Here is a 26,218-nt window from a genome sequence, read left to right on the forward strand (position 1 = left end):
GTGGGAAGTGGCAGGGCGGAAGGCCATGCCTCAGGTCCCGCGCCTCCTCCGCGGCGCGGCGGGATGACGGCCTCCGGGGTCCCCCCGGCTGCGGGGAGGAAAGCCGAGCCCCACGTGCTGGGAGCCGGAGCAGTGCACGTGGACCTACCCAACATATTTTCCAGGACCCCGGCTGTAATCCACACTAAGAGCACCGAAATGCGGGCGAAGCCGATTTGTCCATGTCAGTCTTTAAAGTCACTAATCAGAGGAGCCTGTGGCCCTTGCGACTACGAAATGTGCTCTCAGCCTTACTCTTCTAATTAAATGACAACGGTTCATCGTAACCGCATACTTTTCCTTTAGAGAAGCCACCGCTCCACATCCAAAAATTGAGGAAAAATGAAGTCGGTGTTCATCAGGATAAGGGGCTGTCTAGCTGTATAGTTACGAAAAAGTCCTGGACTTTAAGAAATGAGTTATAAAATGGTGAAGAGAGGAGTGTACCCGTACTCAAGATGTGGGGTTTATTTTTAAAACGCTTCTCTAAACCTTTTGTACTGTGAGAACACAGGTAGAAAACTGGACGGGAAAAGATTCATTCAGCTCTGAACCCAAGCTGGCACAGACCTCGTAAATGCTGCGTAAAGTAGAACTTGATAAAGAAGCATTGGGAGGCGTCAGTGTAAAACGACAACAGGAACCCGACGTTTAAAGCCTCAAGCCAGCCGAGCGTGTTGGCAGGACGGACTTAATCTCGGAACGCAATTTCCGCGAGCGCAGTTTTCCCGCCGGAGTCAGGGTCAGCGGCACGTTTCCCTGTTGCGCAGGCGCAGTGCCACTTACAGAGCATGGAAGTGGTGGGCGTCCTGGGTTTGATAGTGGTGGTCCTAGCGTCCGGTTTCTTCTGGGTTTGGGACTTCTTGGAACGAATGAAGAGTCAGGAACAGGCAGGCCTGTTGGGAGGCGAAAGCCGGACCCTCCTGGTGATCGCGCACCCGGACGATGAAGCCATGTTCTTTGCTCCTACTGTGCTAGGTTTGACCCGCCTGAGGCACCGAGTGTTCCTGCTCTGCTTCTCTGCAGGTAGGAGGCTGCAGGCGGGACGCTGGGAGCCGGGGCTGTAAAGGGTATTTAGGTGCTGACCTATCTCAGTCGACTTTCCCCCAAAGGATTCTCTGTTGTAGAAAGTTAAGTGAATACACCGGAGGTCCCTTCTCTCTCTGAACGCTTTACAGAGAATCAATGGCTCCAGCCTAGGGACTGGAGCGGCCAGCTTTCCCTGTGGGTTGCCGGAGGAACGCAACGCAACTTGTGTACTCCATTCTCTGCTGACAGGATTCAGAAGCACTACATAGCGGCTCGCATTTTCTTCCATTCAATACCTAGATTTCCGTTGGGGACTGTGGCTGTGCTCATTATTCTGGGGAACCTTTTTATTTGCAGAAGGACCAAAAATAATGATCTTGGTGTACCACAGTACACCAAACAGAATCTAGGCAGTATCATACTTTCTCAACCCTTAAAGTTTTACTTCTAACGGTCGCTGTTTTTAAAATGCTATTTGTGCTAAAAAGATGCACATGTCAAATGGAAGAGCTAGACTCAGATCTTTAGACAAGAAAATAATTTGATGGTTCAACACCACCCAACTTTCAGTGAAGGGGCCTTGCAAAGAATAAGTCCTCCTTTACCATAGAGAAAAGATGGAATGAGAAAACAAAAATTGACCATGACAATGGATTATGGTGACAATTGCACAGTTGTGTAAATGAAGTAATTAAACTGTACATATACAATGGGTGAATTTTATGGTATGTAAAATTATACCTCAATAAAGCTGCTTTTTACAAATGCCCATGCCCTCTTTTCCATTTAGTTGTGTGTTGTTCAGTTCTTTTTCTATACAGATTTTTCACGGAAACCACATTTTATACAATTTTATATTTTTCACTGTGCATTATTTTTGCATTCATTTAGCAAAACTTTATTTAAAATTTATGTGCAGTACACAGTGTTACAATGGCCACAATCCAGAACACTGACAACACCAAATGCTGGTGAGGATGTGGAGGAACTCTCATTTATCAATGGTAGGAATGTAAAAGGGTACAGCCACTTTGGAAGGCAATTAGTTTGGCAGTTTCTTACAAAACTAAACATACTCTTACCAAACCATCCAACAATTACCCTACTTGGTATTTATTTACCCAAAGGAGTTGAAAACATGTCCACACAAAAACCTACACACAAGTGTTTATAGCAACTTGATTCATAATTGCCAAAACTTTTAAGTAATTAAGATGTCCTTCAGTAAGTAAATGGATAAACAAATTGGTGCATTCAGGCAATGGAATATTAGTACTAAAGAGAAATGTACTATCAAGCCATGAAAAGACCTGGAGGAAACTTAAAATACATCTTATTAAGTGAAAGCAGCCAATCTGAAAAGGCTACGTACTGTATGATTCCAACTGTGATATTCTGGAAAATGCAAAACTAGGGAGACAGTAAAAACAGTGGTTTCCAGGGGTTGAGATGGGAAAAAGAATGAATAGGTGGTGTACAGAAGATTATTTTAGGGCTGTGAAAATGCTCTGTATGATATAATGATGGATATATGTCATTATACATTTTCCAGACCCATAGAATATACAACACTAGGAGTAAATTGGGCCTTGGGTGATGATGTAGGTTCATCAATTGTAACCAGTGCCCCACTCTGCTGGGGGATGTTGATAATGGGGTGGCTATGCCTGGGTAGGGGCAGGGGGTAAATTGGAAATCTCTGTACCTTCCTCTCAGTTTTGCTATGAACCTAAAACCGCTGTGAAAAACATAAAGTTTTAATTCTAAAAAAAGTTTTAATTAAAACAATTTATATGCCAGGCCTTATTTTATGCCCTAAGAATAAAACAGTGAAAACAAGCTAGCTAAGGACCGTGTCCTTGTGAAACTTATAATTTAAACATTTACCTATGTTAGTAAGAACTAGATACATAACCTTTTAAATGGTTTCATAGATAAACCTTAATTTAGTTAGTCATCCCTTATTGTATGTATATTTAGGGGATTTTTTTCCAGTTTATTACAGTAACAGTGAACAATATGTATTTCATAGTATTTCATTAGGACTCATTTCTAAATTTGGCTGTTTTAAGGCTTTTCATGTAAATTGCATCCCCAAAACACCAATTTACATTCTCACTAACAGGTAATGAAAGTCTGTCTTAATATAATACCCTCTCTAGCATTGACTAGTATTTTTTATATTTCTTGATTAACACTTTTTTCCCCTGAAAGTCTTTTGTTACTAGTAAGATTAAACTGTTTTCATTTTTATTGAGAATTTGGGTCTAAGCACTTTTCTCAGTTTGTGCTTTAAGGATATCAATTGAAAATAGATTGCAGTTAAAGGCCTCCTTTTTTGTTGTTGTTTGCTTTTTATTTTATGTTTTGTATTAGAACTATAGGAGTCAAATTATAGGCAAATTTGTTTCAAGATTTGTAAGAGAAGCCTGGATTTATTTGCAAAGTATTAGAAGTGCACTGGATTCTTTAATAAATTTCTCCTTATTTTTCAATAGGCTGGGACCAAAATTCAGAATTGTGTCAAATTTAAAAAAAAAAAAAAGGATGCCCTTGGCACTTATTAAACACTCAGTATACTTATTGTTGTCTTTCATTATTTCCTCTGAATCTAACTTGCCATTTATTTATTTATTTATTTATTTATTTATTTATTTTCTTGGGGAAGGGGAACAGGACTTTATTGGGGAACAGTGTGTACTTCCAGAACTATTTTTTTCCAAGTCAAGTTGTTGTTCTTTCAGTCTTAGTTGTGGAGGGCGCAGCTCATCTCCAGGTCCAGTTGCCGTTGTTAGTTGCAGGGGCAGAGCCCACCATCCCTTGCGGGACTCGGGGAGTTGAACTGGCAACCTTCTGGTTGAGAGCCCACTGGCCCATGTGGGAATTGAACCTGCAGGCTTCGGAGTTAGGAGCATGGAGCTCCAACCGCCTGAGCCACCGGGCTGGCCCGCAACTTGGCATTTAAATTGTTCTCTCTTGTAAGTTTTAAAACTACTTTTAAAATCCCCAATTCATTCAAAACTGTTATTGATTAAACATTACCCACACTGCTGATTTATTCTAACTAGAAATTGGAAGCGAATAACTTGTGATACAATGTAATGAAAGTTGTAAAGGTGTGATGGAGAGTACTATGGACGCAGAGTGAAGAAAAGCATGGGTTCTCTTTTCAGGGGTTTGGATTATGAAAACTTCTTCCAAGAGGTTTTCTTTTGAGCTGGTCTTTAATAATAGGACTAGGTATATAGGAAACAGGGCAAATCATTCCAGGCAATAGTAAAAGTACCAGTAAGTCTTGGACCTGTATGAATCTTTTCAGCAATCCTATGACAGGCATTATTAAATATATAAAACATTATACACATAACAGAATTTGTTCCCGTTTTACAAATCTGGAAACTAATGAAAAAGTTAAAAGTACTTGACCAAATGTGGAGGATCTAGGACCCTCTGGGTCTTTCCTGTTCTAAACGATTACAGTATAAAAGCAATCAATCTTTCTCTCACATTGCCTTGTATGCTATGTCAGTTGAAATAACTATTTTGATTTCCAGTGTATGTTCCAAGAAACACTAGTTCATCAAGCAACTATTTAAAAAAAAAAAAGAAACGCTTTCTACTGACAAGTTTGGGGAAATCAGCCAGATGTGTTATCCCCCATTGAGAGGTTCACAATCCTTATTAGAATATCAACATCTTTCAGAAGTCTTGCTGTAAAAAAATCATATTTAAATTGATTTAGTCCAATGTTTCTTCCAATTTCTGTAACCTATTAATATACACATGGGAGAAAGCTATAGTACATAGTAGGGTGTTATTGAATACATTTGGCGGAGAATTAACCCAACCAGTTCTGTGCTTTAGAAAGCTCCTTCTGGTGGCAATATGGAGAATGGTTTGGAGGGAAAGATTGGAATCAGGAAAACCAATTTCGGTCATCCTTTCCCCTCTAGACTGCACTGTCAGCTCTCGTATATCAGATTTTCACGTATTTCAGATCTATGTCCTATTCTTTTAGTCAGTTCAACATCCCTGTGCCAATATCATGCTGTCTTAATTACTGTAGCTTTTACAGCAGTCTTTCCATCTGTGATTTTATGGTATGTCTGCTCATTTGTATTGGCCTTCTTTAACGTCTGTCTTCTTTTATGTCTATTAATAGTTTTATGTCTAGTAACAGTTTTATAATAAAGGTCTTACATATGTAGTAGTAAAATGGTTAGTAGTTTTGTCCTTTAATTTATTTCTCATATCTAGAGGTTCTTTTTGCAAATATTATTGTCTCGTTACTTTCTCATAGTTTGATATTCTCTTTCTTTAAATGTATTAAACATATCAGGTGTAATAATTCCAATTTCTGCAGTCTGTGTGTCTGATTCTGCTCTTTGAGTAACTCATCCTGAATGACTTGTTGCCGTGTATATGTTGTGATTTTTTTTTTAATTGTAAGTACATTTCTTGGAACCATATTTGTGATATTTTGATGATTTATGTTTGCTTCATCCAGGCAGCAAAGAGCACTACTTTAGATCACTCTACACTAAAATTTTAGATTGAGACTTTTCAATCCACAGAGGTAGTGTAAACTCAGTGTCCAAACGGAAGTGCACTAGTTGTCTAATGCTGTGTAACAAATTATTTAGAAACTTAGTGACTTTCAAACAATAATAATACTTTATCTCTCATGGTTTCAGACATCACAGTTGTCTTACTACTTCAGAGGGAGTATCCAAAGGCTGGGGACTAGACTCATCTGACTTAACTAGAAACATTGGCCAGAATATTCACATATAGTACACATATAGGTAAATCTACACACCTTAATTTAAGCTTTCTAACAACCTAGTGGCTGTGCATCTGGGCAAGTATCCTGCGAGAGAGCCAGTACTAGGGTAGCCATATTGCCTTGGAAAGTAATCATGCAATATTACTTTCATTTCATTCTGTTTGTCAAGGCGGTCACAAGTCACTTGGCAGTTTCAAGGTGAGAAATAGACTTCAACTCTTGATATGGTACTGCAAGGTTCTAGAAGTGCTTATGGGACTAGAAATAGTACTGTAAGCTGTTTTTGGTCAATATAGTGTGCCAGAAGGTCAATGTATACTTAACAGTTCTTGGGGAGGGTGACATTTTTCTTACTTTTCCTTCCAAGTCTGAGAGAGATGGCACCATCTCTGTGTAGGCTAGGAATTTTTGTAGTTCACCCACTGTAGGTATCGCCTTTTGAAGGTCTAGTCTTTCTTTGTGCGGAGATCTCCTTATTTGTGCCCAAGCTTTATCTCCTAACCTGACTGTAGGCCACCAGGCATAGGCAGATACTCTCAAGGTGGCACCCTACTTGTCTGGATTTGTGCTTACGTATTGTTTAGGACCTCAGAGATTGCCCTTACTTTCCTGCTAATTCAGCCATACATTCTAAAGCATGTTTGCCTTTTATTTCCCATGATCAGGTATTCTATGCTACGAGGGTTTCTCCAAACATATGATTCACTGTATTTCCTAAAACAACATATCAGGTTTTTTTAATGATTTTTAATCATGAATAATTCCTCAAAGTTTTCCATATTGAGATATATTTAGATCTAGTGTAAAAAAGTGTTAATCTCATCTGTCTAACTCTTTTCTTTCTGACCCAATACATTTGAGTTTTCTAAAAAATATATCTTAAGTATTGACTGTATCCTATTAAGAATCGAATAAATTAGTGCTTACAGCCCTTTTTGAATTTGCCTAGTAGGTCTTTCGGCATCCACTGGAAGGCACAAAAAAAAAAAAAAAAAAAAGAATCGAATAAATTAGTAATATTTAAAAATACGAATTATGTTTCTTTAAGGGAGCTATATAAAACTTCAGAACATGACTCAAAGGTTACGTATCAGTGGGCCTATTTTGTAAATATGTATATGTATATATATATATATATATATATATATATAATATATAACATATATGTATATAATGTATATTACATATAAGTACTTAGGTAATTTTCTCTAAGGTTTAGGTCGATAGGATTTCCGTATGATCACACCAACCAAAGAGTGTATAGGCATCCAATGACTAACTGAAAACAACACCTGTTCATAAATTTGGTACTGATGGGTTAATTGATAGATTAACTGTTTTTATAAGAATATATATTTCAAATATATATTTACTTACCTTTTTTTATAGTTAAGCTTAGAATTTACATGCCAGGTAATCTTATACATTACCGCTATTTTCCACCTAACATCTGTATTTATAAAAATGTTTATGTCCTGCTAAGTATTTATTTACTTAGTTGAAGAATGTTACAAGCTTTTCAGAGGTTTTATTTACTTAATGAGTTAGAGTTTTAAGTGCAAAAATAAAGGACTTGCTTAAACTTTGGTAAACCATGAAAGAAATGCTAATAAACTTTAGGGAAGAGGTCATGTCACAGACCAAAGAGAAAATCCACAGTCACAAAAATTGCCTGTGAACAGAGAAAAGGAAAGACGCAAGTGAGAAAAAGAAAGAAAATGCAATAGGACTAATCTGATAAAAGTATAGGATGGAAATAATCAAAATGTAATGAATTTTGAAGAGCTTAGTATTGGAAATATTTGTTTTAACTGTTCATCGCAATGAGTTGGACACTGTTCTCAAGCAGTGCATACTTCTCACTTCATCTGATACAAAGATACCTGTCGTATTCAGAAAAAGACGGCTTCCCATATGTTTGGCCTTGTTAATAACATTTTGCTTATCCATTCATCTATTTATGGACACTTGGGTTATTTCCATTTTTAGGCTATTGTGAATAATGCTGCTACGAATACGAGTATACAAGTATTTGTTTGAGTCCATTCTCAGTTCTTTTGGGTATATACCTCGGAGGAGAATTGCTGAGTTATGATAATCCTATGTTTAAATTTTTGAGGAATCACCAAACTTTTCCACAGCAGCTGCACCATTTTATGTTTCCACCAGCAATGCACGAGAGTTCTAATTTCTCCACATTCTCACCTATACTTGTAATTTTCCGTTTGTTTATTTCAGGGTTTTTTTTTACCATAGCCATTCTAGTGAGTATGAACTGATATCTCATTGTGGTTTTGCCTTGCACTTCTGTAATGACAAATGATATTGAGCATCTTTTCATGTGCTTATTGGCCATCTGTCTTATCTTTGGAGAAATGTCTATTTGGGTAATTTTCCCCTTTTTTATTCTAGTTTCATTTTTAAATCATGATTACTCCAACTGGGTTCTTTGGACACATTCTAATGGCATAGGGTCCATCACTTGGATTCAGCTTCCTTTCAGGAACCCAGGCCTTTAGGGTCTGGTAACACTGCCTCCTTTTTTCTCCAACCTAGCTTTAGTTACTTCTTCTTGTCACTAATCTTTGGGTCACTTCAGTGTTCCCTATTTGGCCCTCAAATCTTCCATCAGTTATGTATCAAATTCTTTCCATTAGATTCTTAAACTGATGTAAACATTTCATGTGGTTTCTGTTTTCCTGGGTAGACCCTAACTGTTACAGAACCTAAACTCCCTCATTTTAGAGTTAGGAAATGTTGATCTTTTTTTTCCAAATATACTTGGTCTTGTTCAAGGGACAACCTTGCTGATATTCCTGAAACCCAAGAACTTTAGGAATTTCTTCAGATTCATGAAGTAAATAGAAGGCCAGGTATTGAGACCGTAATGCCTGAATTCTCAGTCCACTTCTCATTGTGTTAAATTAATACTTCCAAGGTAGGGAACTGGGTAACTAAAGGATTTCTTTTTTTTTCTTTTGGCTATATGTCGTTTTGTTTCTTTTGATTTTTAACTACATAAATCTTTTACCTATTTAGAATAAATTAATTAGTTTAAAATCTTTAAAATAAAATGTCTGCCTTTATACATGTAGTATATAATGGGGTCTTTACAAAGTGACTTTAATTTGTATTAAATGTCATTATGCTTGCTAGTTGTTGCTGGGAAGTATTAGTTATCATAAAACAAAAGACTTCACTAAGCGTACAATTATTTATAAGCTTATACACGCTGTGTATAAAAAGACTATATAAATAAGTCTACATTAATCCTATTTATTTTGTTTTCTATAATAATGATCTCCAAACATTTTCTGGTCACATTTTCCTATTGGTAAAAACTTTTTGAGGATACATTCCCATTATATAATATGTACTTAATATTCCCATTATATAATATTAAGTACATGGACACTGAACTAATGTGTACATTATAAAATATTAACAAAAGTGGACATTTATAAAGACAAAGTAAACAAATCGAGAGAAGTTCTAAAGCTTTTCCTCCACCCCAACGTATTATCTTGTGCCTCCCAGGATGTAGCTACCCTGCTTGGATCCTTTTTTAGAGTGTTTCAGTGAAAAGCTGCTAAAAAATCTCAGACATTTAATCTGTTGAAGTTCCTACATGTTCACCAAATTTAGTGAAAATATTTAAAGTGATCTCTGACTTAACTCCCTAACCTGTTTTAAATTCCTTAATTTAAACACAAAGCAATAAAACCAGCTCCATAAACACATTAGCTTCCATTCAAACCAGTTTCTCAGAGCCATAATCAGGGTCTGACTTGCATGGCCTCTGAACTTAGGAACCGTATATCAGTGGTGTACATTAGACTCTTTATCCCCAAAGATCAAGTAACCTTGAGACAAAATGGGAGAGTGTATGCATATGGTTTTGAGTGTATGCGTAGGGTAAAATACTAATAACACAAAATTGACTAGTTTCTATCGGACTTTAAAAAATATTAACTCGATTGTGATGAGGACAATACACAATTAAGCTGTTATCTGGAGTCTTTTTGGGGTTAGTCCCTTTGTTAGATACAATGCAATGACTGTCTCCTATCTGGATTTAAACAGTTCAAAACTAGCACTAGAGTAACCCCTGCCTAAGTTGAAAGGTTTCGCGTGGAGTTTTCCTCTGAGTTATCTGGAACAGCAAGCAGAGCTTCTCGATGTTCGGTGCTTCAGGAGTGCCTGCAGTGTGCTGGACACCAGGATGATACAAAGTTGAATGAGACCGTGACTTTTAAGGTCAATGACATTTCGCAATTAATAATTGATCATGGAGAAAAGTTCATACTTATGAGCAAAATACTAGAAATGATTACTTGCCACGGAAAGTAGGACAAGGCTTCCCAGAGGGAAAGCCATTTGATCTGTATGATGAAGATGAATTATAATTCAGGAAGAAAGGAAAAGAAGGAGGGGGCAGGTAAAGATAAAGAAGTCAAGGAAAGAGAAAATTAACACTGAGTACCAAACTGAGTGGATATGTATTATCTCATGTAATCCTCAGGAAAGCCCATGAGATGGCCATTCCCACTTTACATGTGGAGAAAATGTGATTCAGGACTGTTAAGTAACCAGCACAAATTACACAAACAATTATCTGCTGCAGAGTTTAAGTAAGTGCTGTATTAACTGGACAATTGCCCATACATACAATTTAAATGGTACCAAAATTTCATTGTATGTTATTCATAAGGGTACAGAGGAGTTGTACTTAGCAGAACTATTCTTAGGAAGTATAGTATATGTGTTGGGAAAATAAAGAAAACGTAAGCTCTTTGGGGTGCTGATATGGTCAAGGTCCCCTAAGGGCATGCTGGGATAGCTGCTTGCTAAACTCCTCAGAGGAGACTATTTACTAAATGTTGTCTGCATATTTTCCTGGAAGACTCAGGAGACTCTTCTTTAAGTAAATGCTTAACAGATATTCGAGGACTCAATTTAAAGGGTCTCAAACTAATGATGCGCTTGGGTACCCCACTTGTTCTGAGCTGTTATAGAAGTTTTAATCCCAAAGCTGCTTGACTCCAAAGCCATTGCTCTCGGCAGTGCACAGTGCTGCCTGTAGCACGCAGCTAGGATGCAGACAGGCAGACACACTGACAGAGAGATAGACACAGAGATGGGGAAGAAGGAAATGGTGATTCTGGGTTGTGCTGCAACCTTCTGACTGCAACCTTAGCGTTGTAGTTTCTTCAGCTTTTTCTCCTAACCACAAAATTTTCAGGTAGCTTAAACCCTTTAGGGAACAAGATGAGATAAGAATGAGTGAATCGATAGATCCCCACTGTTAAATCTTCCAATGTATATTTGTCATCCTCAGGAAATTACTACAATCAAGGGGAGATTCGTAAGCAAGAACTTCTGCAGAGCTGTGATGTCTTGGGAGTTCCACCCTCCAGTGTAATGATTATTGACAACAGGTAATTCATCTGTATTAATGATTTCATTGAGAACACATCTAGTATTTTACCATTAACTGTGTTGGCTGCTGGTTACGAAAGGTATTCTTTATCATATTGAGCATTGTTGTTGGGAATTGATGTTCATTGTGTTAGGTTTGAGGTGGGGGGGGCTCCTATTCATTTCAGTTCCATACAAAGAGATAAGGTAAAGTTTCAATTTATTCTGTTTTACTTGGCTCAGGGTAAACTATTGGGATCATCGTGGGGGAATTTCTTCTCTACCTATGCCAGTGGATTTTGTAATGCTTTAAAAAGCACAAATCTAGAGCCAGACTGCCTAGACTAAACCCCCAATTTATACATGTTATTAACTGTGTCACCTAGGCAAATTACTTAATATCTGTTTCTGAACTTACTCCTCTGTATCCCATTGAAGATACATGGTTTTGAGTCAATTTGTGAAGTAAATCATTTGCTCGTTTGTTTTCAAAGATGACTTACTTCCCTTTTACTCTGTGGGTATATGTTGTGATTTGTTTTCTCACTATTTTAATAACATTAATGAGCCTCTCTGCTCAGGCACCCCATTTGCACACAGACTTTTGCCTGCGCAGTGTCTGTTTTGGCCCAGCAATGCAAGATGTTTTTTTCAGGGCCAGATCTTGAGTCGTGAGAACTGTAGTCAAACCAAAGATCTCAGCTTGGTTATCAAGATCTTTACTCTTGTCACGTCTTAATTTATTACATTTTTTATATATCCTGCAGCTTCAGCAACATCCCCTACTTGTGAAATGGTGCTATAGAGAGGAGGTGAACTGTTGAAAATAAATATTTCAAGAAGCTAGTTTGAAGATACAAAGAAATCGTGAATATTAGTCTGCTCTAGCTACCTTAGCAAAATACCATAACCTGGCGGGCTTAAACCACAGACATTTATTTTCTCACAGTTCTGAAAGCTGGAAGTCCCAGGTCAAGATCCAGCAAGGTCGATTTCTAGAGAAATTTGCTTCGTGGCTTGCAGATGGCCATGTTTGCACTGTATACCCACATGGAGGGGAGAGAGAAAGGGAAAGTTCTCTCATCTCTTCTTACAAAGCCACCAGTCCTAAGGATTAGTGTCCCACCATCATGACCTCACTTAATCTTAATTTCTCCCTAAAAGGCCCTATCTCCAGATACAGCCACAGTGGAGGTTAGGGCTTCAACACGTGGATTTTTGGGAGGATGCAGTTCAGTCGCCAACAACATGTAACCTTTAGTCTTTCAGCCCCTTATTTCGTAACCCAGGAAAAGCAGAGCTTTGAAATATTATTTTCGGTTATTTAGATGAGTCAAAGAGAAGAATGAAGGGTAGGAAGAGAAAGGAAAGTTTTATGGAGTGCCTACACTCATAATAATAACAGTAAATATGTATTAAACCATTATTGTCAGTACCCAAAACCATACTAAATGCATGATCTTACTTAATCCTTAAAACAATCCAATGACTTTTCCCATGTTATAGATCAGAAACCGAGGCATCGTTAGAGGTTGAGTAATTTGCCCAATGTCACCCAGCATAAGTAGTAGAGCTGGCATTTGAATTGAGGCAATCTGGCTCTGGCCTATGCCTCAACCACTGTATTTTATGCCTACTCCATGCTGACATATAATTTCACAGGTTTTATTATCCTTTTTTGTTTGTTTGTTTTATACCAAAAAACTGAAGTTCAGAGAGATTAAGAGAATCTCTGAGGTCACGCATTTAATAAATGGCAGTGCTAGGATTCAAAACCAGAAATGAAGATGAAATTGTTTCCTGGCTTTCTTGCAGGAAAGTAGGTCACCACTTTGTTATTGTGTCTGAAAGGCCAATAGGACTACATGTAGTTGACTTTGTGTGTAGTCAGTTTTTTTCTTCCATTGTTCTAAACTTCACTGCTGGATTTCAGGGAAACATTTAGCTAGAGAAGCTCACCCACGTAAACTCTTTATCTAATCACTTAAAGAGGGAAAAAACTCAGTTCTCAAGAAAAGAAGGCATAATTCAGTCATTAGACAAATAAATGGATACTTTTAGAAACTCTACCCAGTTCCTTAATATCTGTGGCTTCTGTTAATGTAATGAGTCTTATGATATTAAAATGCATGTTGTTAACAGATATATGTTAAATGCCTGGAATGGGCAGGGCACTGCTACATGTCAAAGTTCAAGGTACAGGAGCTGAGTAATACGTACTGGCATGACGGTCATCGCTGCTGCATTGTGGAAAGCGGTTTCATTGTGCATATGCTCAAGTTCAGGCCTGAAGGGAGATTAGAGACCCTCCCTGGGATGCTGGGGAACTGTATGTGATGGGAAAATGCAACCTATGGATTTAGTATTCATTTGGTGCTTTTGTGCTGCTTAATATATTAGGAAGAACCCATAGAATTATTTATATTTCAAAACAAAGCAAAAAGTACCCATTTCTATATGCATAGATAATTTCTAAAAATATATATACCAGAGTCATTAATAGTAGCTGTTACTTAATTGGGTCCGGGAAGAAGGACACTTGCACTTTTTAATTTCACAGAATTCTATACAGTTTGATTTTTTTTTCAGGAAGTCTTTATAACTTTAAAAAAAAAAAAATATATATATATATATATATATATATATATATATATATATATATATATATATCAAAAGATTACCCCACATATCTAACAAAACATCCTTCTCTTCTCGGCTTCTATTCATACAAGTGAATGCTAAATTAGAAATCAATCTCTGCACATTTTGATAATATTTGATTTGATAAATTCAAAACATAGAAGAGAATTCCTTGAAAAAATAATAACACTTTTAAGCCTTTTTATAAACACTGTGGTCTTCTATGGGCCTCATTCCGGGGAATGAGTACGAAGAGGGTCACATACATTGCTCCAAAGTGCTCTGACTGGAAATGGTGGGGATTCAAGATAGGCCTGATTACAATGAAATAAAACAAAGCAGATCCCCCCTATTATAACCCATGATCATTAAAGTGCTTTGGGGCCCAGTGACCTGATGGTTATCAAAACTTGCAGGATTTCAAAGCTGTTCATGGGCTGATCCCGTCTCCCTGCTCAGCCTCATCATCCAGCACCAGCTTATACCCACATCACATCTATTCCCATAACAGAAATAGTTTGGACTGCCCAGTCTGTGTCTCCTCTGCGTCTCTGGTCTCATATTTAAGCTGGTCCTCACACCTGCCAGGCTTTCTTATGCGTGCACACCTTTGCATGTGCTGGTCCCTCCCTACCTTGCTTCCTCACTTTCCAACACCTCTTACCTTGTCCCTCTAGCAAACACCTATTCATCCTCAAACTCAGTTCAAGGATCACCTTAGATCCTGTGGCACCATCCCTGATTTGCCCAGATTTTCTTGGGCATTTTTGTTACATTCTCATTGTGCCCTTAAATCCTAGCATACAAGGTGTGACAATTAAGTTCGCGAACTCATCCTTGAAAAAGTGCAACGTACCTCATTGCTGAATATCACTAAGGTCATCTTCGAAGTACTCCCCTTGGGAAGCTATGCACCAAAGCCAATGCCTAGTCCACCCTTCTGAGCAATTTTGGAACTCTTTCTGGAATGGCCATCAGAGCTGTCATCGTATTACTGTTGATGTCCTGAATGTCATCAAAATGTCTTCCTTTCAATATTTCCTTTATCTTCGGGTAAAGAGAGAAGTCCTTGGGGGCCAGGTCAGGTGAGTAGGGAGGATGCTCCAATACAGTTATTTGTTTACTGGCTCAAAACTCCCTCACAGACAGTGCCGTGTGAGCTGGTGCATTGTCATGATGCAAAACCCATGAATTGTTGGTGAAAAGTTCAGGTCGTCTAACTTTTTCACGCAGCTTATTCACCACTTTCAAATAGTAAACTTTGTTAACTGTTTGTCCAGTTGGTACAAATTCATAATGAATAATTCCTCTGATATCAACGTCATTGCAACTAGTTTGCGAACTTAATTGTCACACCTCTTACACACTAATTTTTCACCCTATGTGGTAAGCCCCTCTGTATCTTTTTACCTGTATCCCCAACTTCTGTCAGAGCCCTTGATACATAGTAGTTGTTCAACACATATTTGTTGAATAAATGAATGACTCCACTATACTACTATAAGCTGTCTTCCTCAGGCAAGCACGTAAATGTGTGATCTCAAAGAACTTGAATGGATGCCTCCACATCGCAACCTCCTTTCCTAACTTTTTCTTCATTTACCCACAAATGGTGCTTAGCAAACCAATTCCCAAGACTTAAGTAAAATTGTTTTCACATTCTTCAATTCAATAAAACAGTCTGGATCCTGGCTTGCAGTTATTTAACCGTCTGGAAAATTCTAAATGAATACTTTGGTTTGGAAGGATTTTTTTTTTTAATGAGAAATTTTTTGTTTTTTTAACTTTTTTTTAAGTGTGTTTTTCCAGGACCCATCAGCTCCAAGTCAAGTAGTTGTTTCAATCTAGTTGTGGAGGGCGCAGCTCACAGTGTCCCATGCGGGGATCGAACCGGCAACCTTGTTGTTAAGAGCACCACTGCTCTAACCAACTGAGCTAACCGGCCGCCCCTAGAAGGATTTTTCTACATCTCTTTATTTTGCCATTCTATAGATTTGGCTCCATTGTCCTAAGGTTTCAACAATAAAAATCTCATTTTCCCAGTGCTTGCCTTAATATCAGTTTGTCATTATCAAGCCCAAGACTTTTACAGACTAATTTTCACTGAACAAGGAAATAGAATCCAATACCTACTAGGAAACATAAATGAGCCTGGCTTGTTAGCAGTTCCTGGAAGTCTGTGTTTTCCAGTAAATCCATGCAAATCATACAGTGAAAGAGAAGCCACAAAGCAAAGTCTGGGACTGTTGGGGTCATGTTGGTAATTAAACCCCTCCTCCTTTTGAGACCCAGTGAGAGCCTTCCCCCTACAGAAACCAAAAAAGACTGAATTCTGGCTGCCAAAGTGGATCTGACCAAGTGTCCTCTCACTGTAAGAGATGAAAATAAAACCTCCTGCAATCCTTTTCTCCAAATACACAAAGAAGTGACTGGGCCGAGGCTCAAGGGCACAGTTCCAGTCCCAGTTGGCAAGAACAAGGCAGGGCTCCCGTCCTCCCACAAGGCGCAAAGGACAAGAATGTTTCCTAGAAAAGAAACCAGGGAGGGAGACTGAAGTGGACCTAGCTGATACGGAGCTATTATGTGAAAACTGAAAGCTGCTTCAGTACTACTTCAAAGGCAGATTATTCTGGGAACCGAAGGCAGGCTGAGCCTTTCAGTAACATGACTGGGCAAATCAGTGCAAAAGAAGCCAAGAGGGACAGGGAGGGGTGCTCTTCACAAAGCATGCATTTGTGGCTAATACTACTCCTTGCAGAAGGTTACAAATACCACCAAAAGTAGAATTCAAGGTGACTGTGTATTATGATATTCATTACAGCACTATTTATAATAGCAAAAGATTGGTAGCAAATGAAATGTAGCAGTAGACAATTAATTATATAGCCATGGTCCAGGACACTGAACCACAATTCATGGTTTTCTTTGCATGTTTAATAACCCAGGAAGATGTTCCCAATATAATATTGGGTTTTAAAAAGGAGTATATACTTTCTTCTTTACACTTTTCTGTCTTTTCCATAGTTTTGAGAATGAGCATTCATTAGTTGCAAAACAAAAGTTTTATTAGCTTTATTTAAAAATATATCATTTTTGAGCATTTAAAAAAAATTGTAAGACTTTTTTTAGCAGTTTTAGGCTCACAGCAAAATTGAGAGGAAGATACAAAGATTTCCCCTATACCCTCTGCCCCCACACAAACATAGCCTCCCCCATTACCCACATCCCCCAGCAGAGTGGGACGTTTGTTGCAGTTGATGAAACTTCATCATAATCACCCAAAGTCCATAGTTTACATTAAGGTTCACTCTTGGTGATGTACATTCTACGGGTTTGGGCAATGTACAATGACATGCATCCATCATTATGGTATCATACAGAGTATGATACAGGATAGTTTCACTGCCCTGAAAATCCTCCGTGCTCTGCCTATTCATCCTTCTCGCCCAACCCGACAGCCACTGATCTTTTTATTATCTCCATAGTTTTGCCATTTTCTGAATATCATATAGTTGGAATAATAGAGTACTAACCTTTTCAGGTTGGCTTCTTTCACTTAGTAACATGCATTTAAGATTCCTCCATGTCTCTTCATGACTTGATACCTCATTTCTTTTTAGCGCTGAATAATGTACCACAGTTCATTTATCTATTCACCTACATCTTGGTTGCTCCCAAGTTTTGGACAATTACAAATAAAGCTGCCATAAGCATCTGTGGGCAGGTTCTTGTGTGATTATAAGTTTTCAACTATTTATATTTTTTTAATGAAAAGACATTGAACAAAGGAACAAGATGGTCAGATGTGTACATGATGTATTTTTTTTAAAGATTTTATTGGGGAAGGGGAACAGGACTTTATTGGGGAACATGTGTACTTCCAGGACTTTTTTCCAAGTCAAGTTGTTGTCCTTTCAGTCTTAGTTGTGGAGGGTGCAGCTCAGCTCCAGGTCCAGTTGCCGTTGCTAGTTGCAGGGAGCGCTGCCCACCATCCCTTGAGGGACTCCAGGAGTTGAACTGACAACCTTGTGGTTGAGAGCCTACTGGCCCATGTGGGAATTGAACCGGCAGCCTTCGGAGTTAGGAGCATGGAGCTCTAACTGCATGAGCCACCGGGCCAGCCCCATAATGTATTTTTAATAATTAATTTTTAATAACACATACTTGTAAAAAGTAAAAATCATCCAAATGCTCTCACTTGGAAATAACCATTGTCAATACTCAGTTCTAGCCTTGTTTCTGTATATATCTGCAGGCAGAAAGACAAATGAGTGCATAATTATAATTTTAGAAAAATAGAAATAATTCTATAGAGTCTGTGGTTTTAATAAACAAATGAAATTGAATGTTACTTGAAACTAAAGAAAATTAACTTGAGATAAACTTCAGATAAGTGTTTCCATCTAATCCAGTTACAATGGATTAATTCCAAAAATAGCTGTCCAAAATTAAGAAAAGTGTAAAATGTTTGGAGATTGCAGTTAGTGAGGTTTTGTTGTTGTTGTTGTTTCTGTTTTGGGTGGTGGTGGTGTTTTAACCCATGTTTCAAATTAGCTACTTCTTCTACTAACTGCCTTGAGGAAGTAAATGTACTTAGACTTTTTCCCAGAAACCCTCCTCCCAGATACCCATTATATTATTACTTTTACTTTGTCAAGGTTTTTGACACAGTCTTTTCAAAAACCATGGTTACCATACGTGTTTAATCTTAATCCTGTGTTTAATTAACCACAGTCCAGTCAGTCTGTTTTGCCATGTTTTATCCAATCCTCAGTTCATTTTTTTATTCCCTCCTGACATAACAGGAATTCATCAACCGATATGTTTTTGAAGAGCAGTATATTTTGTATTTTTGTATGTTTAATAATATCTATTTGTTGTCTTCATACTTAAAGGATATCTTGGGTGATTACAAAATTATCAGGTTATACTTCCTTTTCCTCTGTAGACATTGCTTCACTGTCTTCTGGTAAGAAGTGCTGTTGTGGAGACATCTCACATTTGTTTCCTTTGTATAAAATTGTTTCTCAACTGCACTCGAAAAGCCAGCCAATGTGGAGAAGCCCACAAGTAAGGACAGACAGCAACAGCAGGTGGCACGAGGTGGGAAGTGATTGAAGAAATGGTTACAAACATTCACATACAGCTAAAACTATCCAACAGGTTGTGCCCTAATGTTAGCACACATTAGACTAGTCACTACCTGGATGGGTGACCTCAGTGTATTTGGGTTCATATTCTACACAGCAATACAATTTCTTGCAGTTAAGAGTTCTTGGCTTGCACCCATCACAGGGTGGCCAGAGGGCACCGGACCAGTCTATTCGTTTTTCAAAATGCTGTGGTAGACCTGATAGATGTACTGAGAGAGTTCAGGAGCTCTACACTTCAGCAACAGCATATAGTTGGGGTTTCCTGCTTGGATACGTAGCTCAGCCAAGATCCAAATGCCATTAGAGAGCTTCAGGGACTGTTACAGCGTGTCCTGCCCTTCCACGTTCCTCTTGGCAATATTACAAATGCTTTTGTTTTGCAACTTGCTGGAAACAGTGTCAGCATTTAAATGACATTTCTTCATCTGAAACTGATGTTCATTTTCATTGGAAATATCCTTCCATGTTGCAAGGAAGACCTGGCGCTCCATTTTACCATCTTCTATAAAAAGTACGTTGAGTGGGATGAGGCAGCTGAAGTAGAAGACATCAGTATCGTTTTTCACAGCCACCTGCAGGCTATTCAGAGGTTCCATCTTCATGACTGGGCCTAAGGCGTTGAGAGGCGGGGAGACGTCGATGCTCTGGTTGGGCATCAGAGGTGTGCGGACGCCAGAGGAGGGCTGGGGATGACACCAAAGCTATTGTTAACCTGTATTGCAAAGTCTGTCATGTGCTGCAGAGCTTTGTTGGTGAAGCTCATTTCCATATAGATGTGCCCTCGGCGATGAGTAAATGTTCCAGAAATCTCCAAGCCTTTAACCTTTACTGCAGGCAGCCAGACAGCCTTAGGAGTCACTTGTCCACCAGGTGCCATGCCTATCCCTGTGGAGAGTTCAGATGGGTCACTCAGACCACTGCTGACCACAGCAGGAGTAGGTGAAGGAGCACAGGTCACAGGCACTGACGATGGGACGAACTGTCCCACCAGACTATCTAGTCCTCCTACCAAGAGATCCACTGCTTCCACCTGCATGGAGGATGCTTGTGGCATGTTGACTGGGGGACCAAGGCCAAGGTTTAAAAGGTCCCCCAGAAGGTCGCCTTGAGAAGGGATAACCTGAGGGTGTTCCAGGTTGGTGGCGGTGGTGGTGCCAACAGGGCTGTCACTCACATCAGTGATCCCATGCTGTATTGGCTCCCACGACTTCCTTCCACAAAAGCATTGAGAGGCTTGTGGTACACAGAGGCCAAATAGTTGATTCAATAAGATCTGTCTCCTCAGAGATGAGTGGCTTCTCAGACAAGACTACTTCTTTGGCTGTGACAGGGTGCATTGAGAGAAGGCGCCAATAAATATAGCCCCGATCTGGAAGGTCAGGATTATCAGAATCCTGTGTCACCAAACTCAAGGCCTGCTCTCCTAGTTCCTATGTTTCTGATGTTTTCTTGAGAAACAGCTTCACTGTGGCAGTAAGCTGAACGAGCTGTTCCTGGGTGCTTTCATCATGAAAACCCTCCAGGAAGCTCATTAGTCACTCATCTGCATCATCAATCCTTTCAGCACATTCTCCTACAATCCAAATCATAGCCACTGGAGTGTCTGCCTCATCCAACGAGTCTAGTTCTCACACAGAGTGGCAGTGATGCTTTCATAGTTGTTGGGGTCCCTGTGGAAAATGTGCCTGATGACCACCATCGCCTCTTGGACCACATAATTTACTTTGGTCTGGAGGAGATCCAGCAATGCGCTTACACCGTGTCCTGCAGATGACCCCACCTGCTGGCACAGTAGCGGTCCAATGGCCCCACACGGCTTGGCGAACAAAGCCAGCATCCACCTCTGTGGCATATGCCTTCTGTTCTGCCAGAACCTGAGCAGGAGTGGCGTGAGATTCCAGACGAATCATGATGTCCAACTTCTCCAGCTTAACATAGATGGGATCTTTGTACTTTGCAAAGATGACTTCGATTTCCTGCTTCAAGATTCCAGGCCTTTTCTGAACAGTTAGGTTGATATCCCTCAGGACACCTCTGCTCCCCAGACAGTGAAGTGACAAGGGGAGGAGCCAGCTTCTTCAGCAGCATATTGTAGTAGTCAGAGTCCTTGGGTAACAACTGTAGACATTTCATGAGGACTTTTCCTGCTGAGAGCACCGATGCTGAGCTGGCATGGGCTAACCAGGGAGTCACCCACTCACAGGTGCTCTGAGCCTCTAGTCATCCTTCGGGTTGTAATTAGGAAGCAGTCTGGGATGAAAATCGGGCCCGATTCAGGGCACTCATTCAGGGCTGTCAGCAGCTCATTGATGTTCTGTGGGTTCAGATCAAGTAAGTTGCTGTTTGGGTGAGATTCACTGATTTCAGATAATGCTGCTACAGCATTAGCCACCACGGTTGGATTTGAATCTGCTCTGAGATCCCACAGAGAATCCAGAAATCTCTGATCTTCCACTATTTGGGCATTGGTGTCATGGAGTTTTGCCATGCAGACTGCGGCTGTTTGCCGAATATAGGGGTCTTCATCCTTCAAGCACTGGCAGAGGGGCTCCCAGAGATACTCAGTAATCTTGTCCACCATGTGCGCCCATGCTTCTGACTGCCAAGGCCCGAATAGAGGATTGGGATCATCACAGCCCTTCACAAGGCTGTTGACAGCCATGATGGACGTGTCTGTCTGACTCTTGCTGTAGTTCATCAAGGAGAGATGCACGAGCTTCTTTAGTTTCAGGTTGTCAGTCTGCATTCACTACATCTGAAAAGAGAGAGCTAACATCCTTCCCCACTGTCATAGCAGCAATTACTTCCTTCATAGCTTCCTTCCTCTTTTCTTTCTTTTCATTGCTGAATTCAGCTTTTAATTCAGAAATTTCTCCTTTTCTATTGGTTGTGAAGTACTTGGAGTCAGTCATGGTGCTGGATCTTTAATGTGCACTGGAGGCAAGGGCAGGGGTGGGGCAGCAGACAGACAGCACGGCCGGAGTGGTGTTGTAATGGTTTCCTGCATGTCACTGATTCCATTTTTATCTTTCTGTCCCATTTGCTTTATCCTTTCCTTCAGAAACACTAATTATGTGTATGTTGGATCTTCTTTGTCTACCATAACTATTATTTCTTCTATGACCTATGTATCACTGTTCTCTTCTATCTTTAGGTCTCTTTGACGTTTCCATCATGTCTCTCACTTTTTTTGAGTAGTTGTTTATGTTTTTTCCTTGGCTATTTGTCAAGCTATGCTAACTTCCATTTCTGATATGTAAAAACTTCTTCTTGAAACCCTTAAATCTCTCCTTTAAGACCTCTTCTTTTTTTTTCTTTTTTTAAGATATCGGGTTGCTGGTAATTCTTTGATACCCTGCAAGATATTTCGGAATTATAATGGGTTTTTCATCTGCTTTTTGCTTATATTCTTTTCCCCTAACTTCTTTTCTTTCCTCTTGTTTTTGAAGTTATCATGCATAGGGGATGTCCCCTGTTGGTTCTTTTTGGGTTGTTTCACATGTTCAAGTAGGGCCGGCTACCTACTGAAGACTGGTTTTGGAGGGGCACAGGAGGGTACAGGATTTGAGCTGGGGGCATCTGAAGCTTCTGCTGAATTTTATTATCTTCAACAGTAACTCATCAAACTTCCTCCTTCCTTTACTGTGGAGGCACCTTTATTTTTGATACGTCCCTTGTTTACCTCTTGGCACTCTTCTGGGGCAAGAAGGCTTGAGGTGAGCACTAGAAATAGCTTATCAACATGATTTTTCTTCAAAGTATGTTTCTCCATGACCATTATTGTCTCTGGTTCTCATGGTGCTAATCAAAGATCACTGGATACCTCTGAAGATGGTGAAGCACGATTTTGAGGGATTTTCGTATCATATTTGGCAGCATATGCTAGCCAGTTGCATGCCCCGTCTTTCTGGGGCAGATTTCAAATTATTAGGTAGGTATGTTTCATGTTTTGTGATTTTCTGATATGGTGGTTTTCTTGCTTCATCAAATTTAATGTTATACATGGTACCGCGTGGATGAACCTAGAATGTTTATTCCACTAAGTGAAAGAAACCAGACACAAAAAGTCACATATGTTGATTCCATTTATCTGAAATGTTCAGACTCTTCCATAGAGACGGAAAGTGGATTAGTGGTTGCCAAGGGCTGGGATGACTGGGAAATTGGGCATGATTCATAATGGGGTTTATTTTTGAGGTGATTAAAATGTTCTAAAATTGATGATAGTTGCACAACTCTATGAATGTACTAAAAAAAACAAACATTGAATTGTACACTTTAAATGAATGAGTTGTATAGTATATGAATTATGTCTCAATAAAGGTGTTGTTAAAATAATAACATACATGCTCATTGTAAAAACAAACAGTAGAAAAATATATCAAGTGAAAAAATGAATGTCTCCCTCTATTCTTCCCCCATCCATTTATCTCCTTAGAGAAAACAATTGTTAACTATTTGGTGTGTAAACTTCCATACCTTCAATACTTTACAAATATATGTTTACATACAAACATAAATATAGTTTTTCTTTAATAGTACATACTATTCCATGGAATGCTTGTATAATAATTTATTTAACTAATACAAGTCTTCTCTGGCCTTGCTAGAAAAATCATTATCGTGAAATAAATGAATCCCCACTACTGCTCACTTTGGAGTAATACAAAGAGTAAGAAGCTGTTAGGTTAGGTGTTAGTGTCTGCAGTCTGGGCTTCTACTTACTGGATGTTCATTTGGGGGCTCCTATTTAAAACAACTCTTCATTTTTCATTTTCTGCCCATAGTGTCTTAATACCTGAGGCAGATCAGCTCTGAAAGATAACTGCCTGTCTCTTTGAGATGACTCACCTGGAATGCTCTCAAAAGGAATTTTGTATATGCCACATAACCTCCATTTTAAGTCAAAACAGTCATCCCAAACACACCTTCCAAAATTATTGAAAATCTGTCTAGCCATTCTCACGTGACAGTGTAAACAAACAGACAAACTTAGTTTTATATTGTTTCAGCTCAATTTATATAGGGCCTCTTTGAAGTCCTTTTGAGAAGGTAAGGGTGGACCTTCGTGAGGAATCAGCCCACCGGCCGCTCAGTTGTGGTATTCTTTATTCTTTCTGGTATGCAAGGGGGTAAGGATGTTGTGTAATTTGGGGGCAACAGAAAGGGAATTTTGGAGAGGAACACCTGGAAATAAGGGGAACAGTGTTACCTTAGGAGTAACACTTGGCGGGTGGAGGTAAGGTAACTCAGGGTTACCTTAGTAGTGCTAATTAGATCATATTCGTAAATGGGCCTGGGTGATGCAAAGGGCATGTAGTGAGCAAGTTCTTCTGGTCACAGGTGGTTTGGACAGACGACTTAGGGCTGGGCCTTCCCCGGATGTTAACAAGATGACTGCACGTGCTCTTATACTGCCCACACTGGTCTTTTAGTCCCCATAAGCTAAATAGGGTCAAGAATCAAGAAAACATTCTTAGAAACAGCTAGGGCTTACAAGCCCAGCAGGTAAAGGATTTTCCGGGCTTGGGACCTCAGGATTTCTCCCCAGGCCCTAACAAGCATCACATACCCTATACTTATGAAGAGTAAACGTGCTATTCCGTTGGGAATCATCCCGACCCTGGGCAGCTTCTCTGTAGTCGCCCTGAGGAATGGGAACTGGGATCCCTTCACTCAGAGAGCACTCTTCTTACGCTGAAGAGAAGTGATTAGGCATATTTGAAAAATACACCAAGGTAAAGAGACCCCAGGTAGTTTAGTTAGAGTCTGGCTGTATGTCTCTTTCTAGAAAACTCTGCGTTGCCCTATATGACCTTGTTTGTCTCCAGGATAAGACCTGAGGATATTCCATTATTTCATTTATTATGCCAGGTACTGTTGGGCAACTGATAGTTGTGTGTTAGGAATCATGGCTTTGTAGCTACAAATTGGAGTAGTACTCACCTGATAGGGCTCTCAAGTTAACTAAATCAACAACCCGAAGTCGTGACTTGCAAGTGTAGCTGCTCAATAAATTGTAGTCTTTTCCTTTTGTTTTTTCCTTTCATTTTTTTGAAGGGGGTAGTAGAAACTAAATCCATGCATCTCCTAGATCTTGGAACTAGTTATCCTACAAGAGATCTTTGACCTTTAGGAATGAACCTAAATTTGTGGTTTCTAATTTGGCTGTTAGTCTTTCTTTAACTACCAAGTTCAGACTCCATACCTTTACTGAGAACCAGCCCAGAGGGTACAACGTGGGACACTAGAAGGCTTGCATAAGACGAGCCATAGTAAAGGAGCTGTCCCGTGCTCCCCTGGGAGTCAAGAGTCTGCTTTGCCCAGCTCTCCATGCAAGGCCTGTTCTGACAGCAGGGGCGAGATCAGTAAGCAAAACAGACTCACCCCTCAGGGAGCTCCCCGTGTAGAGGAGATGACATAAATGTTCATCATGCCGTGGTCAGAGGAGAGGCAGAACGCATGCGGAAGTGCAGAGAAACCTCAGAACAGAGATACTTTGCCCAACCTGCATTTTGAGGCAGGTCTTCCTAAAGATGATGATGTTCTACATGACCTGAGCTGAGTCATGACTGAGGGGAAGGTAGGCTGGTGATGAAGCAGAAGAGCATTACAGATAGAAAACCCAAACGTAGCAGAGGCCCCAGACTGTGGGATATGAATCCTGGGGGAGCGGTGGTACAGGCATAGTGCAAGTTAGTGGTGTGAGATGAAGCTTTCTCTCTCTTCCAAGCCGTTTTCTTTCTATTGCCACTTCTTTTTTTCCTTTTAGTGACACATTATCAGCAGCTAGATAATAATAATAGTTGACATATCCTTACTCTGTATCCAACACTATTGTACATGCTTTAATTTACTAACTTGTTTAATTCCCAATCTTATGAGGTAGATAGTGTTGTTACTCCCATTTTACAGATGCAGAAACAGAGGTCAAATAACTTGCCCAAGATACACATAGGCTACCTGGTCTCTCGGCTGTAGCCTGTGCATATGGCCTCTGTGGCCCTGGCTTTACATGGCCACTCTCCATCCAAACGGACTAACTAGAGTGGTATTTCATAAAATAATAGCAATTGATCTTCAGGCCAGGTGAAACAGGATTACCAGGGGCATTTGTTAAAACACAGGCTCCGCTGTCATCTTGAATCTAATG

General features: G+C 39.6%; 1 protein-coding gene, 1 non-coding gene and 1 pseudogene across 2 annotated transcripts in view; 2 read left to right on the forward strand and 1 right to left on the reverse strand.

The window, feature by feature from the left end:
• Positions 1 to 715: 715 nt before the first annotated feature.
• Positions 716 to 26,218, forward strand: part of PIGL (phosphatidylinositol glycan anchor biosynthesis class L) — a 59,690-nt gene continuing 34,187 nt past the window's right edge. Inside the window, exons 1-2 of the mRNA XM_019757398.2 lie at positions 716 to 1,065; positions 11,193 to 11,292. Coding sequence (XP_019612957.2) covers positions 831 to 1,065; positions 11,193 to 11,292 — 335 coding nt within the window. The 5' untranslated portion in view covers positions 716 to 830. The remainder of the gene's footprint in view (positions 1,066 to 11,192; positions 11,293 to 26,218) is intronic.
• LOC141569031 (U7 small nuclear RNA) lies at positions 6,772 to 6,834 on the forward strand. The gene has a single exon (XR_012492425.1). It is a non-coding gene; the product is annotated as a U7 small nuclear RNA (small nuclear RNA).
• Positions 17,719 to 22,980, reverse strand: LOC109461285 (AP-2 complex subunit beta; annotated as a pseudogene).

This window comes from Rhinolophus sinicus, linkage group LG15, assembly GCF_036562045.2.
Source record: "Rhinolophus sinicus isolate RSC01 linkage group LG15, ASM3656204v1, whole genome shotgun sequence".
Lineage (NCBI taxonomy): Eukaryota > Metazoa > Chordata > Mammalia > Chiroptera > Rhinolophidae > Rhinolophus > Rhinolophus sinicus.